Source organism: Cygnus olor, chromosome 25 (genome assembly GCF_009769625.2).
Source record: "Cygnus olor isolate bCygOlo1 chromosome 25, bCygOlo1.pri.v2, whole genome shotgun sequence".
NCBI lineage: Eukaryota > Metazoa > Chordata > Aves > Anseriformes > Anatidae > Cygnus > Cygnus olor.
This window is the reverse complement of record NC_049193.1, coordinates 3,628,378-3,651,913: the sequence shown is the minus strand read 5'-3', so window position 1 is coordinate 3,651,913 and position 23,536 is coordinate 3,628,378. Positions and strand designations below refer to the sequence as shown.

The 23,536-nt window shown below is 46.0% G+C and overlaps 1 protein-coding gene across 24 annotated transcripts in view; it reads left to right on the top strand.

Annotated features, from left to right (window-relative positions):
- Positions 1–23,536, top strand: part of TANC2 (tetratricopeptide repeat, ankyrin repeat and coiled-coil containing 2) — a 283,000-nt gene that overhangs the window by 247,350 nt on the left and 12,114 nt on the right. For 21 of the 24 annotated variants that reach the window (XM_040536497.1, XM_040536498.1, XM_040536515.1 and 18 more), the window contains 11 exons: positions 4,270–4,392; positions 5,102–5,338; positions 6,979–7,164; positions 9,158–9,251; positions 14,684–14,817; positions 15,199–15,322; positions 19,365–19,540; positions 19,800–19,932; positions 20,464–20,493; positions 21,460–21,551; positions 23,204–23,350. In XM_040536497.1, coding sequence (XP_040392431.1) covers positions 4,270–4,392; positions 5,102–5,338; positions 6,979–7,164; positions 9,158–9,251; positions 14,684–14,817; positions 15,199–15,322; positions 19,365–19,540; positions 19,800–19,932; positions 20,464–20,493; positions 21,460–21,551; positions 23,204–23,350 — 1,476 coding nt within the window. The remainder of the gene's footprint in view (positions 1–4,269; positions 4,393–5,101; positions 5,339–6,978; positions 7,165–9,157; positions 9,252–14,683; positions 14,818–15,198; positions 15,323–19,364; positions 19,541–19,799; positions 19,933–20,463; positions 20,494–21,459; positions 21,552–23,203; positions 23,351–23,536) is intronic. The other 3 variants (XM_040536514.1, XM_040536506.1, XM_040536505.1) reach the window with 1 other exon arrangement.

The window sequence follows — 23,536 nt, the reverse complement described above, 5'->3', positions numbered from 1 at the left end:
TAAAAGGCAAGCTTGGACATGAACAGCAATGTGACCCATAAATTAAATGTTGTTCTTCTGCCTGCTGGCCCTCATACCAGGAGATGGAAATGAAAGAATGGATTTGTAAGGTCATAGGAAATACAGAATTTCTTAAAAGTATTAGGATCTGTGGGCGTGCTTAACACTGATAAAAATGAGACTATATTTTCATCTGGTCTGTATATGATTTTACAGACTTTAGAACTTATGCAGTTCTATTAGTATTTTTAGGTCAAGCATTTCTGTCCTGTGTCAGTTCTGTATTTATTTGTTGGTTTCCGTCTGCTGGATTCATGATCAAGTATAGTAGTGAAGTCTCCTTGTATGGGAAAACAATGGCTATAGCCAAAGGGAAGAACCCCAGGTCAAAGCATTATCCAATCAGTGTATAATTTTCAAATTTTGGGATACAATCCCAAGGCCCAATTCAGCAGTGAATTTAGTATTCAGCTGCATTTTACATTAAAACTGCTTCCAAATCTTTTTTGTTTCACACTTCTCTGGTAGAAACAAATGGGGTTTCAGGAGCTAAACAAATGACAATTTTCATTAAGTGGAAAAGTTGCCTGTAGATTCGACATTTAATTGAGCAATATTTACAATAGTAGAAAATGTCTATTAGCATATGAAAAATGTCAGTACTGCCTTCTGTTTCTAATCACTCGGCAAAATCCCTGTTTTTGCAATGCTGCAGCAAGAATAGCATGTCCTGGTGACAGATAAGCATAACAGTATGTCATTTAAAAGGACTGTAAAGTTTTGAAAGGCTTTGGATTAACTGGATTAGAAACACTGTAAAACTTGGTCTTTTGGTTTTCCTTGAATAGATTTATTTTTATTCCTTTTTTTAACAAGTGTTTACTGAGGATTTGTGTGTTTACTGAGTGAAACAATAGATGCATTAGTTTTTGAAAGGAGACATTAAACTGGAGTATTGCAGAGCGTTTTTAAGATCTTAAACATTCTTTTAAGAAAATATTTCAGACAATACGTATGCACATTCCTGCTGTTTCTGACCATATTTGCTTCTAAACAAGCATTTTTTCCACTCAAGCCTTTCATTCTGCCTGATCTTCTAGTGAAGTCAATACAAGTAAGATGGGTTTTCTGCCAAGAGAGGAGCGTGTCAGGTCATAAATTCAGTGTGTTTTTCCTGAAATATCTCATGTTATAGCAGTGGCTTTCTGCAGACACAAAGTTTCTGATTTTGAAGGTATTTATCGAGGCTCAATATCATTTTATTTCCAGTTTATTTACCCATCATAAAGCTTGGTGAGGATTAAAACCCTTGGTGAGGGTTAAAGCATTTTGTCCAGCCAGGTAGAAATGAGGGTTAGCTACAGAGTCAAAACTTTGATTAAACAGGGAGGAAAACATGTTTATCTGATCCCTGTCACTTCACATCCACCAGCAGTTGTGCAAAGTAACGGGGGGCCACTTGGAACTGCCGGGTGCAGCAGATGAACAAAATGCGGCCGCGAGGAGCTGGTCTGGCAGCTGGGTGCAAGGAAGCTTCTTCGCTCGGTGGCTGAGATCTGCTGGTGCTCTTTCTTAGACACAAACATCCTCAAACAGTTTGGGAAAAAAAAGTACAAATGTTTTAGTCTTTTAAAGCGATTACCAGTCTTAACAGGAGCATATGGAAACCCAGCTTGGGAAGCCTGGCATGGAATGAAAGGGCAAGAAGAGAAATGTGCAGTAATGATACGAGGAGACCTAAACTTCGAGCTAACGTATGTTTTACAAATCAACCAAAGACAAGTCTTTAACTTGATCTTAAATTAGCTGAAATGTCAGTAATCCAGAAGTGGGTGTCCCTCGTCTCCAGATTGAGCGTGTAATGGCAATTACAGGCTGAAACACACGCTGTGACAGCTAAGGGTATGTAAAGGTGTCTGAAGGTGTCTGATGTTCCTTGAAAAACAGCCTTACAAGGAGCTCATGTTGGATTTTGCGTCAAATCCTTGACTCTGTCATAGGCCACAGACAGCAGTTGATTTCATTCCTGCTCTTCTTGGTTTTCTGTACACGTGTCACAGCAGTCGTCGTGTCACGGCACGGCTGAGACAAAGCCTTAGGGCTGTAGCAAGGTATGGATACAAGAGGAACCGATGGCCAAATAGCAGAGGAAGCAGTAAGTTAGCAGTGAAGGATGCTGACAGCTGCATACAAGAGTGCAGGACAAAAAAAAAAAAAAAAAACTAAGCCTGTTTGAAAATCAGGATTGTGGGGGCTTGGCAGAGTTGTTTGAATGAAACGTACACGGTCAGGCCATGCCTTCGTCCTGCCAGATGGTCTCAGCGAAATGGAAACCACTCATCCTATTTCAGTTTGATGTTGTGTCGGGCTGGGATTTGCTTTCGCTGAAGGGTTCAACCTGCTTTACAGAGAAGGGAAACAGAGAGTCAGGAAGATATTACCTGTAAAATGAGAAATAGTGCAGATTTGTTTCAGCAATGCTAACGGTGTCGAGTGTATTTATTCCATAAAGGATAAATGTCATCTTTTATGCATTGCACTAATATCTAAGTATATATGTTCTAATAGTGGTTGAGATTTTTTATAGCGTATGTGATTATCTTCAGATGGCTATTCAGAAAATACATACTCTTTCCCTCGGTCCTGGTGGTGACTCAAACAGCTTATTTATGGGTTTGGTAGTATCATAACTATTTTTGAATTATTTTAACTGTTTATTATAAAATGGTTTTCCATTTGTCAAATGATACTGTACCGAGTTCACTGAAATTTAATATTGACCTCCAGTGTCCTGTGTTGTGTCATCTCAAAAGCAACATTTACCAGTCACTGAAATTCCTGAGTTCTTTTTCTGCCTCAAGCAGAGCAGCTATTTTTCTCTTCATTTCCCTGAATTATGAAGAAAACAAGCTCATGCAGTTGTTAGTTATTTATAAGAGCTTGTGTAATCTTTTTGCTTTTTTTTAATTTGTGGTAAAACTGTTTTAAGTGACAAATCCGCCGATGGCTGGTGCAAAGCTTCCGAGCACCTTTCACACCTGTGTGGCAGTGGTCTGTGACTGAGCCCAGCAGCGGGCTCAGACGGTGATTCCTGCACTGTGAGCATCTTCCTTGAGGTGAAACAAATCCCATCGCCTGCTGCTGGTCCTCTTCCCACAGCCCCACACCACGTGTATCAGTCCCTCGCTGCAGAGGGGTCCAAAAGTCTTTCCAAAATGTGATCCTGCCACTCTGAGCAGGTACAAACGACCACGCAGCAAGTGAGGAGGTAGGAATCGGGCTTTGCATATCAAAACAGAATTAAAGATGTCTGTACAGTTTCCATGGAAACAGCAGACTTAATGGTAAATCAATAGCAGAACAGCTACATATAGGGCATATCCACAGCACACGGCGGAGCACAACCAGCAGCAAAGCTGGCATTCACTTGCTGTGTCCCCATTCATCCCTCTGGTCTTTGGCTGGGCCATTTGCTAACTTCTGTTGGCTACAAAGCATTTATCCCTTCGGTAGCAAGGGGGAAGCTTGCTTAACAGTGCCGTGGTCTGCTGATTAGCATTGCTGAAGGAAGATGTCATAGCTCCTGTACATTGCATGTAGCCTACTCACGTACGCCAACTGGAAAGGTTGGAGACAGTCTGGTATTAGATATGGAAATGCTGTTCGAGCCCGTGGTTAAGACTTCCTTAATTTATCTTATTGTGATCGGGTATTGTCATCTAGTTTAAGCCTGTGAATAATAAGGAAACTTTGTGAATCGCTTCTGCCAAAATAACATGTACTTTATTCAAAAAGAAGAAAAGAGGCACGCTGTGCTCCTTGGCATAACATTTTCTGGGGGAGGTGAATGGATTTGGGTTGCTCACAGTTTAATCCTGCCTTTCTTAGACTTTGGAGATGGCTGCAGAAACTTTGCAAGTTATTTCCTACAAGCTTATTAATTCAGTGCAAAGGTCGGATGTGGCAAATGATCATGTTATCTTGTGAATAAACATTAGTGTCCTGAAACTGTTTGAAGTCCTTAGACACAGGAGGGTCTGCCCAATGTAATTCAGTGTATCTATAAGCAATCCTCCCATACTGGCACTGTTTTAGAGATAAAAGTTAAGTTTAAGAGGGCGTGGTTACTGGGCTAATCCTGGACTACCAGCCTGGGTTTCTACTGTATAAAAGAAAGCATAATTTGTGAAGTGCTTTTACTAATGTTTTCACCCAGTAGTGAAATGAATACGCAGGGCTTGGATCAAAGTCATCTTTTCTCTTTCACAGGGGCTGAGTAAAAAAGTTGGGGTTTCTTCCTCCATCCTCCAAGGGCTTTGGATCTCCTACAGTACCGAAGGCCTTTCCATGGCATTGGCATCACTGAGAAACCTCTACACCCCAAACATCAAGGTACTGGAGGGAGAGGAGAGTTGGAGGGGTTCGGAGCTCACACGAGAAGCTTCCACTGCCACGCAGTCACCAAGTCCAGGACATTCCCTGCAGCTGCCTGGCAGTGACAGCTTTCTTACACTGGCAGCAGCTGAGCAGCCGACTGGAAACTGTGCAGGCATTGGTATAACTTGCTGAGCTGTCTGAAACAGTATTTGCCCTGTATGCTCACCCCTGTGTGAACAAGGAGAGCATGGGGTCCATCTCCACGTCGTGTCCTTGCCACACTCTCCACCTTTGGGTGTAGTCTTTCCACTACTGCCACGTGCAGAGGGAGCAGAGCAAGCTGGGGAGCAGAACGGGATGACCAAAGGCAGCACTAGGAGAGGATCCCATGGGAAGGAGAAGTTTTTCTCTCTGTGTGTTTTCATTTCACACCCTCACATGAGAGACACTGTCCCCAGCTCTTGTGACCAGCTGTAGTGACTTTGGTCTAGTATGAAGTAAAACTGCACCGTTCAGAGCACATTCTTTCAGGTGAAAGTTTAAATCCTGCTACCTAAAATGTGACCGTATATTTGGCAAGTGTTTTTACTGGACATTTTATATCCTTCACTATTTGCTTTGAAACGTGCAAAGGGCCCTGGTTTAAATTTTTGTGTTGCCTTGACGATAAACTCATGTCTCTCCACAAAAAGCAGCTAACAGGAGCTTTGCTTTTTCTCTGTAGGTCAGTCGGTTGCTGATTCTAGGAGGTGCAAATGTGAATTACCGGACAGAAGTTCTGAACAACGCCCCGATTTTGTGTGTCCAGTCTCACCTGGGGTACACGGAGATGGTGGCTCTGCTCTTGGAGTTTGGTGCTAATGTAGATGCTGCTTCTGAAAGCGGCCTGACTCCCCTTGGATATGCTGCTGCTGCTGGATTTCTAAGTATTGTTGTGCTGCTGTGCAAGAAACGGGCCAAGGTAAGGTGATTATGTTCCTCTAACAGCTGACTTAACATATTCCATGCTTAGGCGAGGCAGAGCAGGAGCTGCAGGAAGGATATCTTGCACTTGCTAAAGAATATCCCCTATCAGATGAACACAGGATGCTGCTGCAGAGGGTTTGCTTTTCTGTTAAAAAGCTTCAAAATCTCATGTTAAAACCAAAGGCAAGTAACTCTGGAGAGTCTGTAATTAGTATTCTGGAATTCAGGTCTGGTGCAGGAACTGCCTAATCATGCTGCACTAACGGCCTGCTGAAGTATGTTCTGAAGTCCTTGAACCTCACAATGTTAAAATGGCAACGTCGCTTTTGCAGCGCAGAGTGTTCTTTAAATATCTCGTTGAGACACATTTTCCAAAAATTTCTATCAGACTTGTCCTAGAAAAATACCCTTTGTTTAGCTTTGTGGTAAGTGTTTGGAGTTTTAATTGTATATAATGAGTCAAGTTTAAATATTTTGATGAAGAAGAAAATCGTACTGATATTTGAAGTGAAGCCTCCTGGAAACAATTTGTGGTTTCTCTATATGTTTAGCTTCAGTTCAAAAAGCAAAATACGGGTTTGTGTAGTTGCGGTATGAATGTCAGGATGACTGAGAGACCGTTCAGATCTTGCCATGTTGTCTGTAATACTGCAAGGACAGTAAGAAGCAAAAAAAGAATGCTGCTTTTATGGGGATATTTTGAGAGTTGGGTGAGTCCCTGTCACTTGGTGAATCTGCTCCCTCACAGAGAACAGGAATATTTGGGTTTCAAAATGCAATGCAAAAGGCTCACCACCCAGGCTTTCCTTGAATATCCCTGCCTTTATTGAGGAGGTGCCCAACACCCCAGTTCCAGCTGGGTTTAGTTTGGGGGCTGAGATGTTTAATGATGGCAAGCAGAAATGAAACACTGCTGTGTAAGTTTGTAAATGACAAATAATACTTTGCAGAGCATGGAAGTGGTTAATTGGCAGAAGGATGGATGGTAGCTGGTCTGCCCGTCCCGTTCTCACCGAGTTGCTGCTTTTGTGACAGGACCCAGAAATGCCAGTCGATGTATTCAGGCATCAAGTGAAAACTATGTCGTGTCCTGAAAAGCCTACCAAATAAGTTCCTGTGGGGCTGCCAAATGAAATCTCTGTTTCCTATTGACTTCTGCTTGCATTGGTTTCACATTAGGGTGTTAGACTACAAGCTGAGGCACTTCTGTCTCTCTTGAAAGAATCATGAAATGATATCTGGGAAACAAGCTGTTTTTCCCTTTGTGGATTTGGGTAAAGGAGACGACATCACAAGTCTGATTTCAGTCCTCAAGAAAACATCGTCGCTGTATTTCAGGACACAAAGGGAAAAACGGTTTTGCAGCCTTTGAGCCTGAAGAAAACTGAAGCTAAAAAAAAAAAAAAAAGGCAACTTACCCAAAGTAAACACTTGTGGCCAAGAGGATGCCTAAGCCTGGGGCAGAGTTTCTTTGGGAATAGCTGTTTTCTGGTCGTGGAAGGGATAGTTTACCAGAAATATGCACATCTTGCACACGTGGCATTATTTTGAAACCGGGGTTGGAAACTCTGAAGAAAAGACGACGCTTTGCCCAAGATGTGGCTTAATTGTGTTTTGTCGTCTTCTCTTTTCAAGGTGGATCACTTGGACAAAAACGGTCAGTGCGCTCTGGTTCACGCTGCTCTCAGGGGACACTTGGAAGTGGTGAAGTTTCTGATCCAATGCGACTGGACCATGGCTGGGCAACAGCAGGGAGTGTTTAAAAAGAGCCACGCCATCCAGCAGGCACTGATCGCTGCAGCCAGCATGGGGTACACAGAGGTAAGTCTCACCAGCCCATCACTGTCTCCGTGGGGTTTTGGGGAAGCCAAAAGTTAATGACGTTTCCTAGCCAAAACATTGAGCAAAGGGGGGCTGGGAGGTGGGGGCAGTGCCCCTTCTCTTCTTTCCCTTCCCATCCAAGGGTTCACAGATCCCTTGGCAAAGCCTGTGGTCTGGGCAGACTTCCAAGAGAGGACATGCAACAAGCCTGTAAGTTGTTGGAATAAACCTTGAAGGAAGGGTGGGTAAACAGCGTGTTGCGTACGCCACTCCTCCAAGCGCTCAGGGGAACGTGAGACCACGCGGCTTTGGTATGTTTGCTGGGGGGAGAGAAGAGCCAAAGAGCTTGCTTCTATTGTAGTGATTATGATTTGCTGATACGATAAACGTGCATTTTCCTTCCGAGAAGCTGTATGTGAGCATTTTTGAATTGGTTGATTTCTTTGCTAAATTGAGCTCCTCTCATTTACTTGACTTGAGACTTTGCTTTTGTTAAGTATAATCCATGAAAACATAGGTAATGTGCTCAGATCAGAGGAGCTAATTAAAGAAAGCTGGGAAATTCCTATTAGCTAAGCGACTGTGAGCTGAACCGATTAGAAGCAGATGTGACTTCAAAACCAGAAAGATCTGCTCGCTGAGGACATAATTTGTAACAGGGCACAGCAATTTTTGAATGAGAATTTCCCTGCAAATCATACCAGTCACCCTTATAAAAAGCAGTTTAATATTTATGTTGTACCCTACATGTACATGGTTGCTTACAGAAAATACTCCAGCTCCTTGTTTTGAGGTGCTTGTAGCCCTAGATGTAAGCTGATGATTAATTTGCTGTTTTTTCTCCAACTTCAGTGATGAAACAAGTATTTTGCATGTTTATAAAGTGATCTTAATCACTGGTGGAGACACACTGGAGTCCTTGCTGGGCTTATACTCTAGTGTAACCAGACTGAGCTTTAAGCTTTAGTCAGGCAACACAAAGTCCGCTAAGAGGTACAGCCCTCTGCTGGGTTCCCAGCTCCCTTCATGCCTCTGTCATTCCTGATGTCCCACGATGCATGAGAGCAGCTGGAAGACAGCAGTTGTCCCCAAAATCTCTGCCCCTCTATCAGACAACCTGTGCCCATGGGCAGCTGCACGCAGCAGAGCAGGCACAGCTTCCTCGCAAGCACTTGGCAAATGCTCCTCCTAGCCCAGACCCCAGCAGATAATTATTTCTCCTAGACTGAGAAAAATGGTTTTGTCCTTCAGTCACGAAAGTAAAATCTCAATTTTCTTCTTAGCCTCTTGTTTTCTCATGTCGTGTGCTCCAAACACCGAAATTGCCTGCCAGTTTTCAGTCAATTAAATCCTTTAATTTACCCTGTAAAGAAGTTAGCTTGCTTCTCTGAGATTTCAAGCATCCACAGCTGGAAGAAAAACATAGTGGAAGTCTTTTTAACGGTCTGCTTAAAGATGGTACTTAATAGAAAGGAGCTAATGGTTTCTGGAAGCAACTTCATCTTGGCTGTGGCTTAAGATAATGAAGAGGCTAATGATTATAACTGTGCCATTACGTCAGTTGCCTGTCACTCGGTTTTCCCAGCAGGAAAAGTGGATGGTCCCACTCATCACACCCCGCCAGGTGAGTGAGGGGCAGTACAGATGGGCAAACAGCATTTCTTCACTGGCTGCAGCATCTGTAGCTCAACCCACAGCAGAGGTGCACCCGCTGCGTGCCTCATGGTCTGTAGCAGAGCAGACACCGATACGAGGAGCTGGTGTTACAGAGGCTCATCGTGTGCAATCCTTTCGAGACGCTTGGGGTTCTTTCGCTTTTATGGGGCAGCAGGTTCAGTGATTGATCTCCGGAAGAGTATTTACTCGAGCTAAGGGTGCCAGGCAGAGACTTTGTTCATTTTCCTCCGTGTGTTCAGAGCAGCTCGTGTTCAAATGTCAGTAGTTTATATATAACGCACCAAAGTTCGTGAGCTGACATGTCATTTTGTTTTAGATTGTCTCCTACCTGCTCGATCTTCCAGAAAAAGATGAAGAGGAGGTGGAGCGAGCACAAATCAACAGCTTTGACAGTCTTTGGGGAGAGACAGGTGATTTCTGTAGATGCTGTAGCTTTTCCTGCATGTTTGTATTTATGGTCTCCTGCCACCTGACACATCCCTGATCCCTGCCTTTGTTGTGATGAAGGGGAAAAGATCAGTTCCTCTGATTTGATTTCAGGTGATTTACAGATGCCAAGGTTCAGTTTGCACTCTGCTTAAGTAAAGGGTTTGGCTTTTGAAAATCTTGAGCTTCTGCAGCTCCTGGCAGTAATTTCTCTGAAACATCTCGTCTTAAGTTAGATGGATACAAAATTCTGCTCTTCCTCTCCTGATATTTGGCATATTTATCCAAAACACCTTCTATTTCACTCTCCCTTTCCTTGTAACATGCAGCACTGACTGTTAAATTATCCATTGATTTTCTGAAAACTCATCATTATTTAGTACCTGGTAATTAAAGAAAAAGTCCTTTTTGTGCAACACTTTTTTTGTATTGATGAATATGATGCAGAAGCCCTACTCTTCTAACTTCTACCAAGCAAAAGCAACCATTCACCCCTTTTACTTCACTTACCGCATCGTCATCTCCATTTCTTGAGATATTCAGACTTGGAGTTTCTAGCTTTTAACCCCAGTGACCTCCTAAATATTATCCACCGTCTATTGTACTCAACTCACTAATCTACTTGCATCATTGGTAATGTTCCTGTCAACTTAATACACCAAGGTAATGTTCCTGTCTGGGTAACAGAGGACTGATTTTGATTCTGTCAGCTTTGTTTAAAAGTGACATGATCCAAGGGTACAGAGACTGGCTGGCATCAGCTTTGTGCGTGGTCAGGTTGTCTCTGGTCTGAAGACCGAAGAGCTGGGTTACATTTTGAGCTGATTCCTATGCTGTAGGATTGAAAATGTAGCCGTATTATGGTGTTGTAATGAATGGAGCCTACCAGAAACTATTCCTTCTGAGCAACCTCAGCTTTAAATGACAGAGGGAGAGAGGAATGAAGCGTCCCAGCATGGAGCTGGCCACAGCAGGGCTGCTCTGGGCCATTTGCAGGGCATTAGGAAAAGCAGCAGCACGCTGCACCCACCGGGACGGAGCAGAGCAGCAAGGGCATGGTGCCATTATTGGTGGAAATAAGGCCAACATATACAAACAAGCGATTTAGAAGTGCCCCTAGGGTATCACAGAAGCAAGAAGACATTGGATATAGAATTATTCAAAGGAAATGACAGACTATTGGTAATTGGTAATAGGACAGTGGCATTTTTACCAGCAAGGCAGGTCATAACCCCAGGTCAGAGACAGCTCATTCAAAATGTGCTCTGGTATTTGGCTCCTGAGGAAACAGTCCTGCTGCGGAATAGCAGAACAAAAGGTGGTCCAGATGTCTTCAGAGTTTGATCAAAAACCACTGAAATGATGTCTTCCTGCAACATAACCTCAGAAGCATCATCAGCTGCTGCAGATACTCTTCTCTTCTTAGGTTCAGATAGTCCTGGGTTGTCTGGATTAACCTGGCACACCCTGGTATGAAGCCATACACATTTTCTCAGCTGTTGTGTGACTCTTCTCTTCCCTGGAGCTCTGCCTTCACAGGTCACAGCTCCCATCCTCCTCTCTCCTGGTCAGCTGTGCTCTCTGGTCCAAAAGCTGAGCTCCATGCTCTTCTCCCTGAAAAATCCCAGCTCATCTCTGTCCTCCTGTCCTGGGCAGCTTTGCTGTTCCCAGCCTGCCTGTTGCCTTAAGGACTCTTCAGCAGAAAACATTTCCCTCTCTGTCACTCTTCCTCCCTTACCTCCCCACCGATGCCAAAAGCTGGACTCACACAGACATCGAGAAGTTCCGGGTTTCTGAGGAGATAGCTGGGAATGTGGACTTGTGATTTGCAAGTTGCACACAAACTAAGGAAGTGAGATGGGAAAATGAGCAAAACTGAGCCAACCACCAAATTCTGCAGCATTTTCTCCCATCATGGGCAAGACAGGTTTATATGGATCACAAGACTCCCTTGCACGTTGTTTTATTTTTATTTTCCCAAAAGTAAATAGCAAGTTTAGATACATTTGAAGAGAAATTCTGGTTCCAACCTAAAAATAGCAATCTGTTCTAAAAATCTGAATCACGTCTTTTCTCTTTGTTGATACTTGTTGCTCATGTGTCTAATCTTCTACAGAGCAGAGCTGACTGCCTGGCTTAGTGATATCAGCCTGATATCATCCAAACGGCAGTGCCAAGTTACATCATAAGTTTAGGAATTGCTGACAGCACAACTCCAGATGGATTATTTACCCCTGGGACAAGACTAATAGCAAAACCCAGCCCAAAAGTATCTGAGTCACTTGCAATAACTCCACCAGGGCTGGAGGTGCAAATGCAGCAAGAGCGACTACATCAGAAAGCGTTTGTCCTGCTGCCAGCCCGTGAAACAGATACACACACCATATAGGAGCCAGGAGCACGCTGCAATTTCATGATTCCTTCTCCAGATAAAGTTGTTTTGTTTGTTTTTTTCTTTAAGAAAACAGACACGCTTTGCACAACAGGCAGGGGCAGAATGTGCCTTAGCAAATCCCTTCTGCTTGTGTGACGTCCTTACCGGTGGAGGGGTGCACGTCCACACCTGCAGCTTGTCTGGGGTTTCGTTGAGCTGGGCCTTGAGAACTGCAGCAAGTCTTTTATGGCATTTATGCCAAGACTTTGTTATTACAGGGTGAGTTGTTCTCATGGCACCAGTCCTCATAGAAGAGTTGCAACTTGAACATTGACGTTTGCCAGCTCTGGTGGCTGCTCCTTGGCTGGGCTCAGTGCATTCATGTTCTTCACACTGGGCCATGAGCTCTCTGGCAGACAGTAGAACTTCAAACGTAACCGTTTCCATTTCTCTCACTTCCTCTCATTGCCTTCCCTTGGCTTTTCCGGTCTCTTTTGGGCAGACGAAGGCAGCACAGGGGAAGCCTTACCTTGGGCTGTGGGTTTTGTGGTGACTAGCGGCTCCTGCAGGCACATCAGAAACGGTGTGGTGATGTCAGGAGCAGGCTGATAAGAGCACCTCAGGAGTGCCAGAAGGCTTAAATAAGCTGAACTTCTGGAAGTTTTCCTGAAGTCATTTAATTGAGCTTTGGGGCTTGGACGGATGGACACAGCTGACACCACAGGACAGCGCTATGGGCTTGAGATGCCAGTGTTGGAGCCTGGAGCATGAAGATTTCAAAGGACATTTTGGCTGGAAGGCTGGAGGTAGAGGGGTGAGGCACCTGCATTCGGAGCAGCCAATATGGAGCTCGTTGTAGCCGGAGGGAGCGCAGGGGTTGTCTGCCCTGACCTTCTGTTCGGAGCACAGGCACTACTGAAGTCGGGGTGTGCCTTAATGAGCCGGTACCCTGTGGTCCAGCCACATTTTGTGCTCCTTTCACCCTGCAGAGAGTTTCTCTATTTCTGAGGTCGGCTGCATAGATAGCTGTGTGTTACACAAGGCGTGCTTGGATAGGTTTGTCTCGCAGCAGGCAGCGAGCCCAGATCGTCAGTGTGGGACCGTCCTGAAGCAGCACGCTCTGGCAGCTCGGTAGCACAGAACCTTTTAAGATTCTCTTGAGTTGGAGCTGCGAAGGACAGGCTGGAGCTCCATACTCACACCACTTGTTTGGACCCCAAGAAGTGAAGAGCATCAAGATACATCAATGCTGGTAGCCAGCAAAGCAGAGAGGAAGAGGGGATGGCCTGGATCAAATCGTCCTGTTCCAGTGAAGTCTTTTCCAAAGTGCATTTCATGGTGAACACCGAATACTTAGGTGACTTACACTATCTTCATTGTTGCAACCATAAGTCATTTTGACGTGAAATACCTCAAATTAACCTGCAACATTTCAAGTGCAGGCAAGTTAGAAATAGAAGCCAAAAGCCCTGCATGCCGATCCCTCTGCCGTGAACATTAGACACAGTCCTCCTTCTATATTTGTAGCTTACGTTTAAAACCCACATGGAGCTGATTATAGATTTTGCAGTATGTTCTGCTTGTGGCAGGGAGATGATTTTTCTTTTAACTCTTGGTGTCTCAACTCCGAGAGAAGAAAACTCAGCCATAATGTGGAACAGAATAGAGAATTAATTAAATCCCCCACCATTAACAGTGTTGCAGTTGGAAACCCATCAACACCTCGTAATCAGCCATCCCACAGAAATGTACTTCAAAGAAAAAAACAAGCTACGTCAGTTAGAAATAGACTCCCACCTTCTGCTCCAACTCCTACCAGAAGCAGCAGAGCCAGAGGAGCCGTGCTGAAGTGCACAGAAAGTTGGGGAGAGGAGGGAGGGACTGAAAAGTCTAAAATTAATACCAAAGACGAGCCAAAGGCAGGTCCTGCCCTTGGAACTATTGTCAGGCTGAAGGTGTCGTTCCTAACCCAACGGTACTTGGAGTTAGCAGAGCCTATTTTGACAGCGGGAGAGGTGTCAGGTGTTCCTTTTTCCCAGAGCACCTGGAATACTGAAGCTGAGGGGTAATTCGGGTTTTGCACAAGGACCCTTGCAGGTAGGATCGGTCCTGGCCAGAAACAAAGGCTGGAATTGGGGTTGTGCCTAGAGAACGTGTGAGCACATACGTGCAGCTCTGGCTTTCTGGTTGTTTCAGAGATTCACAGGCTAAAGTGGGGTATTACAAATAGAAATCCTCCATCTCAGTGATGCTGCTCTGTGCTAATTCTGACAAGAAAAGCCCCAAAGCCCCTTGACTTCCTGTGGTGGGCAGGAATCTGGCCGCGCCTCCAGCTCGGTCCCGCACTTCACAGAATCACAGAATCCTTTAGATTGGAAGAGACCTCCAAGATCACCCAGTCCAACCTCTGACCTAACACTAACAAGGCCTCCACTAAACCATATCGCTAAGCTCTACATCTAAACGTCTTTTAAATACCTCCAGGGATGGTGACTCAACCACTTCCCTGGGCAGCCCATTCCAATGCCTAACAACCCTTTCGGTAAAGAAGGTTTTTCCTAATACCCAACCTAAACCTCCCCTGGCTTTCGCAAGGATCTCACGTAGTCAGGATCTTGGCGAAAATAGTCAAGGGCAGGTTGCGAAAGGTCTTGTCAAGGAAGCACGTAGCCAAAGATCTGTGTTTTCTCTGGAAGTTGTGCCTGTGCTAAAACACATTGAATCCTACAGTCTGTGGCTTTTGCTGTACGGGAGACTGCAGGAGGCACGAGGGGGAACGGTGAAGGTTCCCTGTGCCACAGCCCGGCATTCCTCTGCTACAGCGCCATGAACTTGAGTTACATGGGCCTGAAAGACATGGACCCAAACTGACCAGTGAAAGCTAGAGCTGCTCTGGCCCGTCCCATTTTTGTGGTTCGTTTTGCTTCTTGGGGTGTGCAGGTGGGTATGTATGGCATTTTGGGCACCCTCATGTTGGTATCCAGAAGAAAGGGTTGGAAGAAGTGCCCTGGCGAACGCTCACCCCTCTCCTCTCCCCTGCAGCTCTGACGGCGGCGGCGGGCCGAGGGAAGCTGGACGTCTGCCGGCTGCTCCTGGAGCAGGGCGCCGCCGTGGCGCAGCCCAACCGGCGCGGGGTGGTCCCGCTCTTCAGCGCGGTCAGACAGGGCCACTGGCAGGTGAGCTGGCCTCGCGCGGCTTCCAACCGACCCCTGATGAAGTAGAGAAGAAAACACAGCTCTTCTGGGGATTATAATAATGAAAAGAAGAGCTTTTGCCATTTTAAACACCCCGAGCTCCTGCGCTCTGCAGACAGCTTTTGTTTATGTGCTGTGTTATCACACCGTTTGGCACACAAACAGGATGCACTTGACTTAAAGGGTTATTTTTCCCTTTACCTGTCTTGCTTCTTCCGTGACCTAACGCTGCAGCAGTAATCCCAGGGGGCGACACGCAACCTGGGGCTGCGATTTCAAGATGTGGAGATCCCCCTGCTCCTTCTCAGCCCTTACTTCTTTCCAGCAGCCTCTCTAGGTGTGTCCCCGCTTTGTGTGTTGCAGATCGTAGATCTCTTACTCACCCACGGTGCTGATGTGAACATGGCAGACAAGCAGGGGCGGACGCCGCTGATGATGGCTGCATCCGAGGGACATCTGGGCACAGTGGAGTTTCTGCTTGCACAAGGTCAGTGCTTGGAAGCGTGGTGGAGGCTGGCCACAGCGAGTCCTGCTGCTGTGTCCTGCACAGCTGGAGTTCATAGTATCAGAGGGGATTGTGACCCCGTTGCTGTATGGGGCACTGGGAAAGGTTCTCAACATCTTACCCGGGTTTTTGGAGAGCAAGGTTAGAGTAGGCAGAGTATTCATCTGGGCTATCCGCTTTGTTTCCTGTTTGACGCTCACAGCCTCAAAACCCCACATTTGGGTTAGTAATTAACATGGCAGCGTAGGACAGGTGCTTTGAGCAATGAGTTAAGAATATGTTCTAGAACAATCAACAAGACAAAAATCAACAAGTGCTGCAAGTGAACCACCAATGCTATGGACCAGACAAGTGAGACTCAACTACAGGGTTTGGGGCACATTTTAACACTCCCATTTTTAGCACTAGTATTGTTACCCACAGTTTTGACACCCACATCAGCAGGAGGGTAAGGCCCTGACACGGGCAAGGATTTGGTATACTGGGTGAAAACAATACAGGATTGTTTCAAAAATAGTCTGCCCGTCAGTTTTGCACTCACAGATTCACTTTGCTCGGTACTTTCAGTGTCTCATAACTCCTCTTCGCTAGGAGTTACTCAGTCAACAAGAATGTCTTCCAATTTTACTCATTTCTGATGTAAATGTTTGAGGTGAGTCAGAACAACACAGTCTGCAACCTGTGCAAACATGATTATTACTTATTCTGTAGCTCCCTAGATCCTTTTTTTTTTGACTGATAGCCAATGTTTGTTTGGTTTGTTTGGGTAATTTTCCATTATTTTTGGCTAGACATAGCATTTAATTCTTGTATCGTTATTTGATATTTTTATTTCAGGTAAGATCCCTGTTTGGGAAAGGGATATTTTCTTCATATCGTAAGCGACTGTGTCTGACCTCGTAGCCAGAACGCGAGACACTTGAACATTTTACATAGTAGTTGTAAAAACATTCTTTTTTTTCCACTGTAAAATTGCCAGGCTTCCAAGTGCAAGTTTCCCCTTGCCTGTCTGTTCTGAGCCACAGGCCTGCAGGGTCCTTGCTGTTCAGGGCTGTAACCTGCAAAGGGATGTGACAAAGATCATTTTGAGGCATCAAGTTTTTTATGAATTAATTCAATTAATTCTCCTCTGTTTTGCTTTAAAAAAAAAATCAAATCGTGGGTTTTGGCAAACTTGAGAACTGTGCACGTTGCTGAAGATTGGGTCAGTGAAGGATGAAGATAGCAGATAATCTGATCCTGACTTTGGGTGGCCAACAAATGTGCATAATGCTTCCCTGGTTGTTTGGACACCAAGGGCGCAAGAAGTCAAATTCGTGGAAATCTTTTCACTTGAAAAGGATCATCCTTCTAAATAGCTTAATAAACTCCATTGAATATGCTCTAACACATGGTCCTGAAAAGTTAGCTCAAGCCTGGGCAGAGTACAGTGATATATGGTGGATTTTAATTAAAATGGCTTTGACAATCCTGTTCAATGTTTCATTAAAATCAAAGTGTGTGAATCATAAGCCATAAGCATTAATTAGTGTGTTGCAAAGCAAATCTCATTTGACTGTACTTGATTAACACAGTCAGCATTTGTAAACACTTTTTATTAACAGAGTTGCAGTCATCAATCAATTTGAAATCCAAATTTCTGGAGTTACCTGTTGCTCTCGCTTAGTACCCAGAAGGAATGGACATGTGAACCGGGAAAACTTTCCTGGCTGCAGCTCTGCCAGAGCGGGTATTTGTACAAATCCATGTCAGACAAAGCAAATTGGTCTTGATAAGTGTTCAGTCTGGAGAAACCTTGACTCTCAATCTCATTTCCCTGCAAAAACCAATCCCTGATGTTTTTACTACCTTGAGGTATTTGGTACGTGGGGTTTCTGCTCCTCACTGGACATCTTGTGCCTGTGACTCACACAGAGAGCTGAGCCTCATCCCTACAGAGATGTGACCTGCATGGGCGTCTTTGGATGTGTCCTCTGTACTGAAAGGATTTGACCGGCCTGGCCCCTTCCTGCTTCTTTTTGATGCTCCAACAGCATCGATTGAGTTTATTTTTTCTCTCGCTGGCTCCCCGTCTCACTGTTTTATGCTTTAGTTAACTTTTTTAAGGCAGGAGCAGCCCAGCCCCTCTCAGAAGAAAGCTGGTTTACCCAGACAAAATCCCACTGCAGCAGGGATCGGTCCCATGAGCTCACCTTAAGCCACTTGCCCTCAAAGCCATCAGCTTGTTTCACGTCCGACTGCCTTGGTGCTAAGGAGGCCGGAGATGCCCCGAGGAGCGAAGTATGACTTGTGGTGCAGTCACAGGGAGGTTCTGGGAGCCACAGCTGCAAAGGGACCTTGGCTCTTCTGTGGACGTCATGCCCAGCATGCACAGGAGCAGCGGTTTGGCATTTTCGAAGCAGTTTGCATTGTCCTCTCGTGGAGTCCTTCGGCTTGCATTGCTGCCCTGAGACCCTGAAGTCTTCATGTGTCAGCCTGAGGTATGGTGGCTCTTCCACTGGACTGGGAAAAGAGTGGGAAGGCTGAGCAATGATGAGGCTTTCCAGCCTTCCCTCTTCCTGTGGGAGCTTTCTCACCTGCTCCAGAAGAGTCGGGAGAAAAACACTAGAAGACTTTGACTGCAAGAAAGGAACAAATAAGAAGGGATGAAATGAGGTTTGTCCTCTTTTACTGAGCAGAAGGTGGCCTCAGTTAGCTGAGGGTCATCTCAAGAGCTTTCAGAGAGCTTCAGAAGGGTTCCTGGTGCCACGTGGGGCACCATTAGAGGAGTTTGTCATAGATTTGAGCTGTTCTGCAGCCAGTGTACCACCTTGGCACGCCAGATCACCCCAGCCACTTGCTTGGCACCCACCTCGCTGGCGTTGTGCGCTGCTGTTTGGAGGCAAGCAGCAGGCAGGATGCCGTGGCTGTGCTGAAAGCTCTAGATGGAGCTTTCTGAACATTATCTCCAGCAAATATTCCTGTGTTTTGCTCCTCCGCAAACAAGAAGTTGTGCAAGCTGGAAGACACAGCAGCTCGCTATCGCCTTGGTAATGTGTGCTAACCAGGGGATATGTCAGCTGGGATGAATGGGAAGGTTCAGGAAATTCGCATTACTCCCCCACTTGCTAAGCTTTCTGGAGCCAGTGAAGAACACACGGTGGGTGGTTTCGAGTTTACCTACAGGAGAAGAATACTGCAGCAGCAATTCAGCCCAGCCTGCTGGCAGGAGCATCCCGCAGGTAGCCACAGTTCCTCGGAGGAGCAGAGCTGATACACGTCTCTTCTGCACACTCAAGAGCGAGAGCCCTGCCTGTGCCATGGCAACAGGACTTGTCTTCATGCCACGAAGAGGAGTGTTCACTTAATGCTGCTGTTCAGATCTCGTATGCGTACCCATATGCCGTATGAAGCAACACTGACCCGTTGGTATGGCAGCACAATTTCTTCATCCAAGAAAATGTCAAGTCCCCCTTTCCTTGGCTTGCAGTTGGCAGTAGTTTATCCCACAACGTTGTATTTATGTTGGGTAAAGTTCAGGGAGAAATACTGCTGGAAATTGTGTCGATTCGGTTAAAGGGGAGGGAGTGAGGAGGGGGAAATATGTGCTTTTTTAGAAGAAATGAGCTGAGTTGACTTAGTTCCCCTGGTACACTGTGACCTGCTGAAACAGCAAAACAGCCTTCATCCCTGACTCACACAGGCTGGAATGGGTTTAGATGAAAAACAGTTAAAAAGGAAGATTGATGTCTCAGATGAGGGATGTCAAATCCACCCTGCTGCTCAGAAGATGTTTGCCAGGACAGCCTACAGAGCCACATGTGAAAAAGTTTGCAGCTTGGTGTGAATAAACTCACTTGCCACAGTTCCCATCAGCACATTTGAAGTAGTGATGGAGGGTGGGATACACAGTGGGAGAAATGTTAATAAAGTAATTAATAATCGTATACATAGCGCTCTAAGCTGTCATTGCTACGTGGATGGTTTGTTGTATCGTACTGCTCAATGACAGAGCTCCCAGGTGAACTGACGCTTGTTCTTTCAGGTGCCTCCATCTCTCTGATGGACAAGGAGGGCTTGACAGCGCTCAGCTGGGCTTGTCTGAAGGGCCACCTGTCTGTGGTGCGTTCTCTGGTGGAGAACGGGGCTGCCACTGACCATGCCGATAAAAACGGACGCACTCCGCTGGACCTGGCTGCTTTTTACGGCGATGCAGAGGTGGTAAGTGGCCTGTAGTGCATGCAGAACAAAAAATGCTACAGAATGGTACAGCGTGGCTTGAAGTAGCAGCAAGCATCGTGCTTCCCCTCTGCACGTGCTTCCACAGGGGCAGTGCATGCCAGGGATGAAACCTCAGCCCCGCAGAGGTGGTTCTGGCACAAGCAGTGGAGCAGAGCAAGCTTTGGCTGCTCGGACTTCACACCAGCAGCGCACAGAGGTCCCTCCGGAGCAGAACTGACTGTTGCCTTTGCTGTTGCAGGTTCAGTTTCTGGTGGACCATGGGGCCATGATCGAGCACGTCGACTACAGCGGGATGCGGCCCCTCGACAGGGCAGTGGGGTGCCGCAACACCTCGGTGGTCGTCACCCTCCTGAAGAAAGGAGCGAAGATAGGTAGGGACCAGGGGAGGACGCGTCGTTGGCTCTATACTCAGGCAGGACTTGGAGTAGGGACTTCCTAGTGAGCAGAAACCTAGCGTGGAGGTAGCCCCAGCCCCAGCTGCTGCTTCGTACTCCGAAAGCAGCCAGCGAGTCATGACTGCCTTGTCCTCTTGATTAAATTGGGATTGTTTTTGCTGTCGTATTACGTAGAAAAAGTTAATAAACAACTGTTTCTTTGGCAAGGTCTTTCCTCCGGTAAAGCTTTTTCTGTCTTTACTAGTCTGAGTCGACCAATATACTATGTTCGTGCATTGCTGTGAGCTGCTGCATTCACTTGCTCTGTGTATGCTTTCAGATTTTAGTGTTACCTGCACTGCGCCACACAGCTGCTCACGTTACATTTTCCTGTGAAAGGGGATTTTGCTGGTGCATTGGCTTCTTTGCTGCCTGCCTCTCACAGCTGCTTTTTTCCTTTCTTTTTTTCACCTTCATCCATTTTTTCCCCTCTCTCCTACAACTTTTTGTTTTCTCCTTTCTTTGAAGGTTGTCAGACGTTACCGAGTCGCCCACGAGGTATATCTCATTGCTGTCAGCATCAGCCTCGATCTGATAGCTTTGTCAGCCTTGCTTTCTCCTGTTTGATTTAGCCTGCATGCGTCCCCAACACCTCTAATCTTTTAATTTACCTCACCTTCAAATAATTTTTTTAAATGACTGTTGCAGAGAATAACTTGAACTCAAAAACTAACCCCCTCCCCCCAAAACGTACTGAATCTACTTACGCAATACTGTTGACTTATTCTTCCCCCACACTAATGAGTTGTCCCCAAATTTTTGCTGCCCCTGCCTCCCAAGTATCAGGCCTTGAGATAACAACTGGCTCTGCACGGGTGGACCCTGCGCTGGCCAAAGCCAGACGCTGCTGTCCCGCAGCATTCACCTGCCCAGAGCCAAGGTTGTCCCCAGCCCAGCACGGATCCTTCGGCACGAGCTGTGCTGAGACATGGCCTTGCCTTTGTAACATCCTCCAACTGTTTGGATTTTCTGCTCTCGTATTTCACACCTTGTGAAGTTGGAAATCAAAATCCAATTAAAAGCAAAATGCCTACCGACAGTCAAACTGCAGATTTCCTAGGACACCATATATATTTTAATTTACAAGTGCTCTTTATGTAACCACTTTGATTTTCCTTTCAAACCCGGCTTACTTCCCGACCACGCTGCCTTCCCCCCCCCCAGCTGGTTCTGCAAACAGCACTGCCCTCTCGTGGAAATGGCTCCCAGCATTTCCCTGACGCGGCGGTGGTGATTAGCGTTAGCCTTAATGACTGCCAAGGAAAAAACGTTGCAATGTGGATGACGTTCATTTAAGTGCAAGAGGAATTGTCAGCTCAATCCTTTGGAGCACTCTGCTCTTTGACCATGCCAAGTTGTTCTCTCCAGCAGAAATTCCCACCCCAGGATATTTTTTCCACCCAGCTTCCTACCACCCTTGCATTGTATGAGTTTTTTACCCATCATGCATCCTGTACACTACAGGTCCAGCAACATGGGCGATGGCAACCTCCAAACCAGACATCATGATCATCCTGTTGAGCAAGCTGATGGAAGAGGGAGACATGTTTTATAAGGTGAGAAGAGCTTTTTAAGAGAAAGTGAAAAAATGCCGCTTACAGCATACATTTCTACAAGGTTTTGGTCTTCCTTTGGTAGCTCAGTGAGCAACGCTGCTGTCTTAAGCCATGGCAAGCAAACACTGCTGCTTGCGGGATCCCACATGTTGCAAACTGTTTGGTTTTGGTTAGTGGGGTTGGGGAAGGGGGCGGGGTTGATTACCAAAATCTATAACAAGGCTGAAGCACAGCCAAGTCTGTCTGCATGCTGGCTTTCAGCCAACACTTCATTTCCTCCTTGGAAACACCAGGACCTAAGTGTTTTGCAGAGATCCTCAGTGCCAATGCCATTGCGTCAGGTCTGGCAGTGTTGTCATTACCTAGCTGGCTCTCTGCTGTGAAGCAAGGCAACGAGACAGTATAGCCCAGGAAAACTAGTGAAAGAAAGTTTTTGTAACGAAAACAGATTGTCAGGACACGGATGGCTTTGTCATGTCCTTTAGCCCATGGGAGATGTTCCACCACTACAGTTAGAGTCTTTTTTGTTCCGTGTTTATTTTAAGCCAATCTTTAAAACCTGGAGATTTGCACACACACACAAAAATGTGCAAGTACAACAATGATTCACTGTTAGGCTCCAAGGGTAAAGCAGAAAATATGCAAAGCTGGCATTGTAACTGGAGTTATCTGCCAGAGATACGTGATACAACTGAGAAACCTGAGTCTGAAAGGTTTTAAAGCTTACTGTTCGTAGCTGCAAAATTTATGTCTGGGTCGTCGTGAATTGCATGTGTCCTAGATCCCATTTTGCCCTCTTTCTTTCACCCTAGCAGCCATGGCTGCCCACCTCCAGGGCGCAGATCATCCCATCCCAAAAATAGGTGCCCAAAATAGCAAGGCTGAGTCACCCTTTGAAGGTGACTGTTGCGTCCCAATAACTATAAAAGGAACCCAGTTGACAGCCTTAGATGTAGACACCTAATTTCTAGACATCTAAAGTCCGGGGAGATGAATCCCAATCCATTTGTCCAACATCAGAGCCACATCGGTGCCACAATGCTGATCTTTGCTATTGCAGAGGCTTCTCGGAGCCCCAGGATCTCTACCCAAAGCCCAAGGCTTTTTATTTCTCACCTTCCCTAGTGCTTCTTAAGCTTTGAGTTAGACTTAAATGATGTGAAATGCTTGTTCCCAGTGACCAGCTCCTCAGCACGGCCTGTGGAGTTGCGCTGCAAGTGCACGCTGTGTGGCTGCTGGGGCTCTCGCACAGGATCAGCCCCTGAGCTGTTAGCAGGGTGTGAAGGCTGCACCTTCCCATAGGAGGGATGTGGGGTCCTCTCCAGGAATGGGGTAAGGATCACCCAGCTCAACAGACCATTTACCCAGACACCAGATGGAGTTGTATCGAGTCAATTTAACAATTTCTGCGGTTTCCCACTGTAGCTTGACAACGCTGTGTGACATGGGAGAGCTCAGCTTGCACAAGGCAGCTTCATTCCCTGATCAAATGTTCCCTTGATCAAATGGTCTGGCTTTCCTTCCTAGAAAAGAACTAAATAGTGATGTCATGTTACCTTAACCACACAAAGCATTCTTGGGGCTGTAGAGTTCTCTGCAGTGAAGTAAACTCAACCAAAGGATGTGTTTTGACCCTTTCTCCTTTATATTAGAAAGGTAAAGTGAAAGAGGCTGCCCAGCGCTACCAGTACGCTCTCAAGAAGTTCCCCAGGGAAGGGTTTGGAGAAGACCTGAAAACCTTCCGTGAGCTGAAGGTGTCGCTCCTTCTCAACCTCTCCCGATGTCGAAGGAAAATGAATGTAAGTCTCCCCGCTCTCCATGGCCTTATGAGCAAGCTGCCAGCTTCCTGCCTGTGCATAAAGACATGTCCATCCTGTAATTGTGCTTTGACCTCTGAGATCTCTCCTCTGGGTAACCTGGTTGTCCTTCACAGCGCGCTGATGTTTTATAATTCAAAAGAAGTAATGATTTAATATGCATTTCTG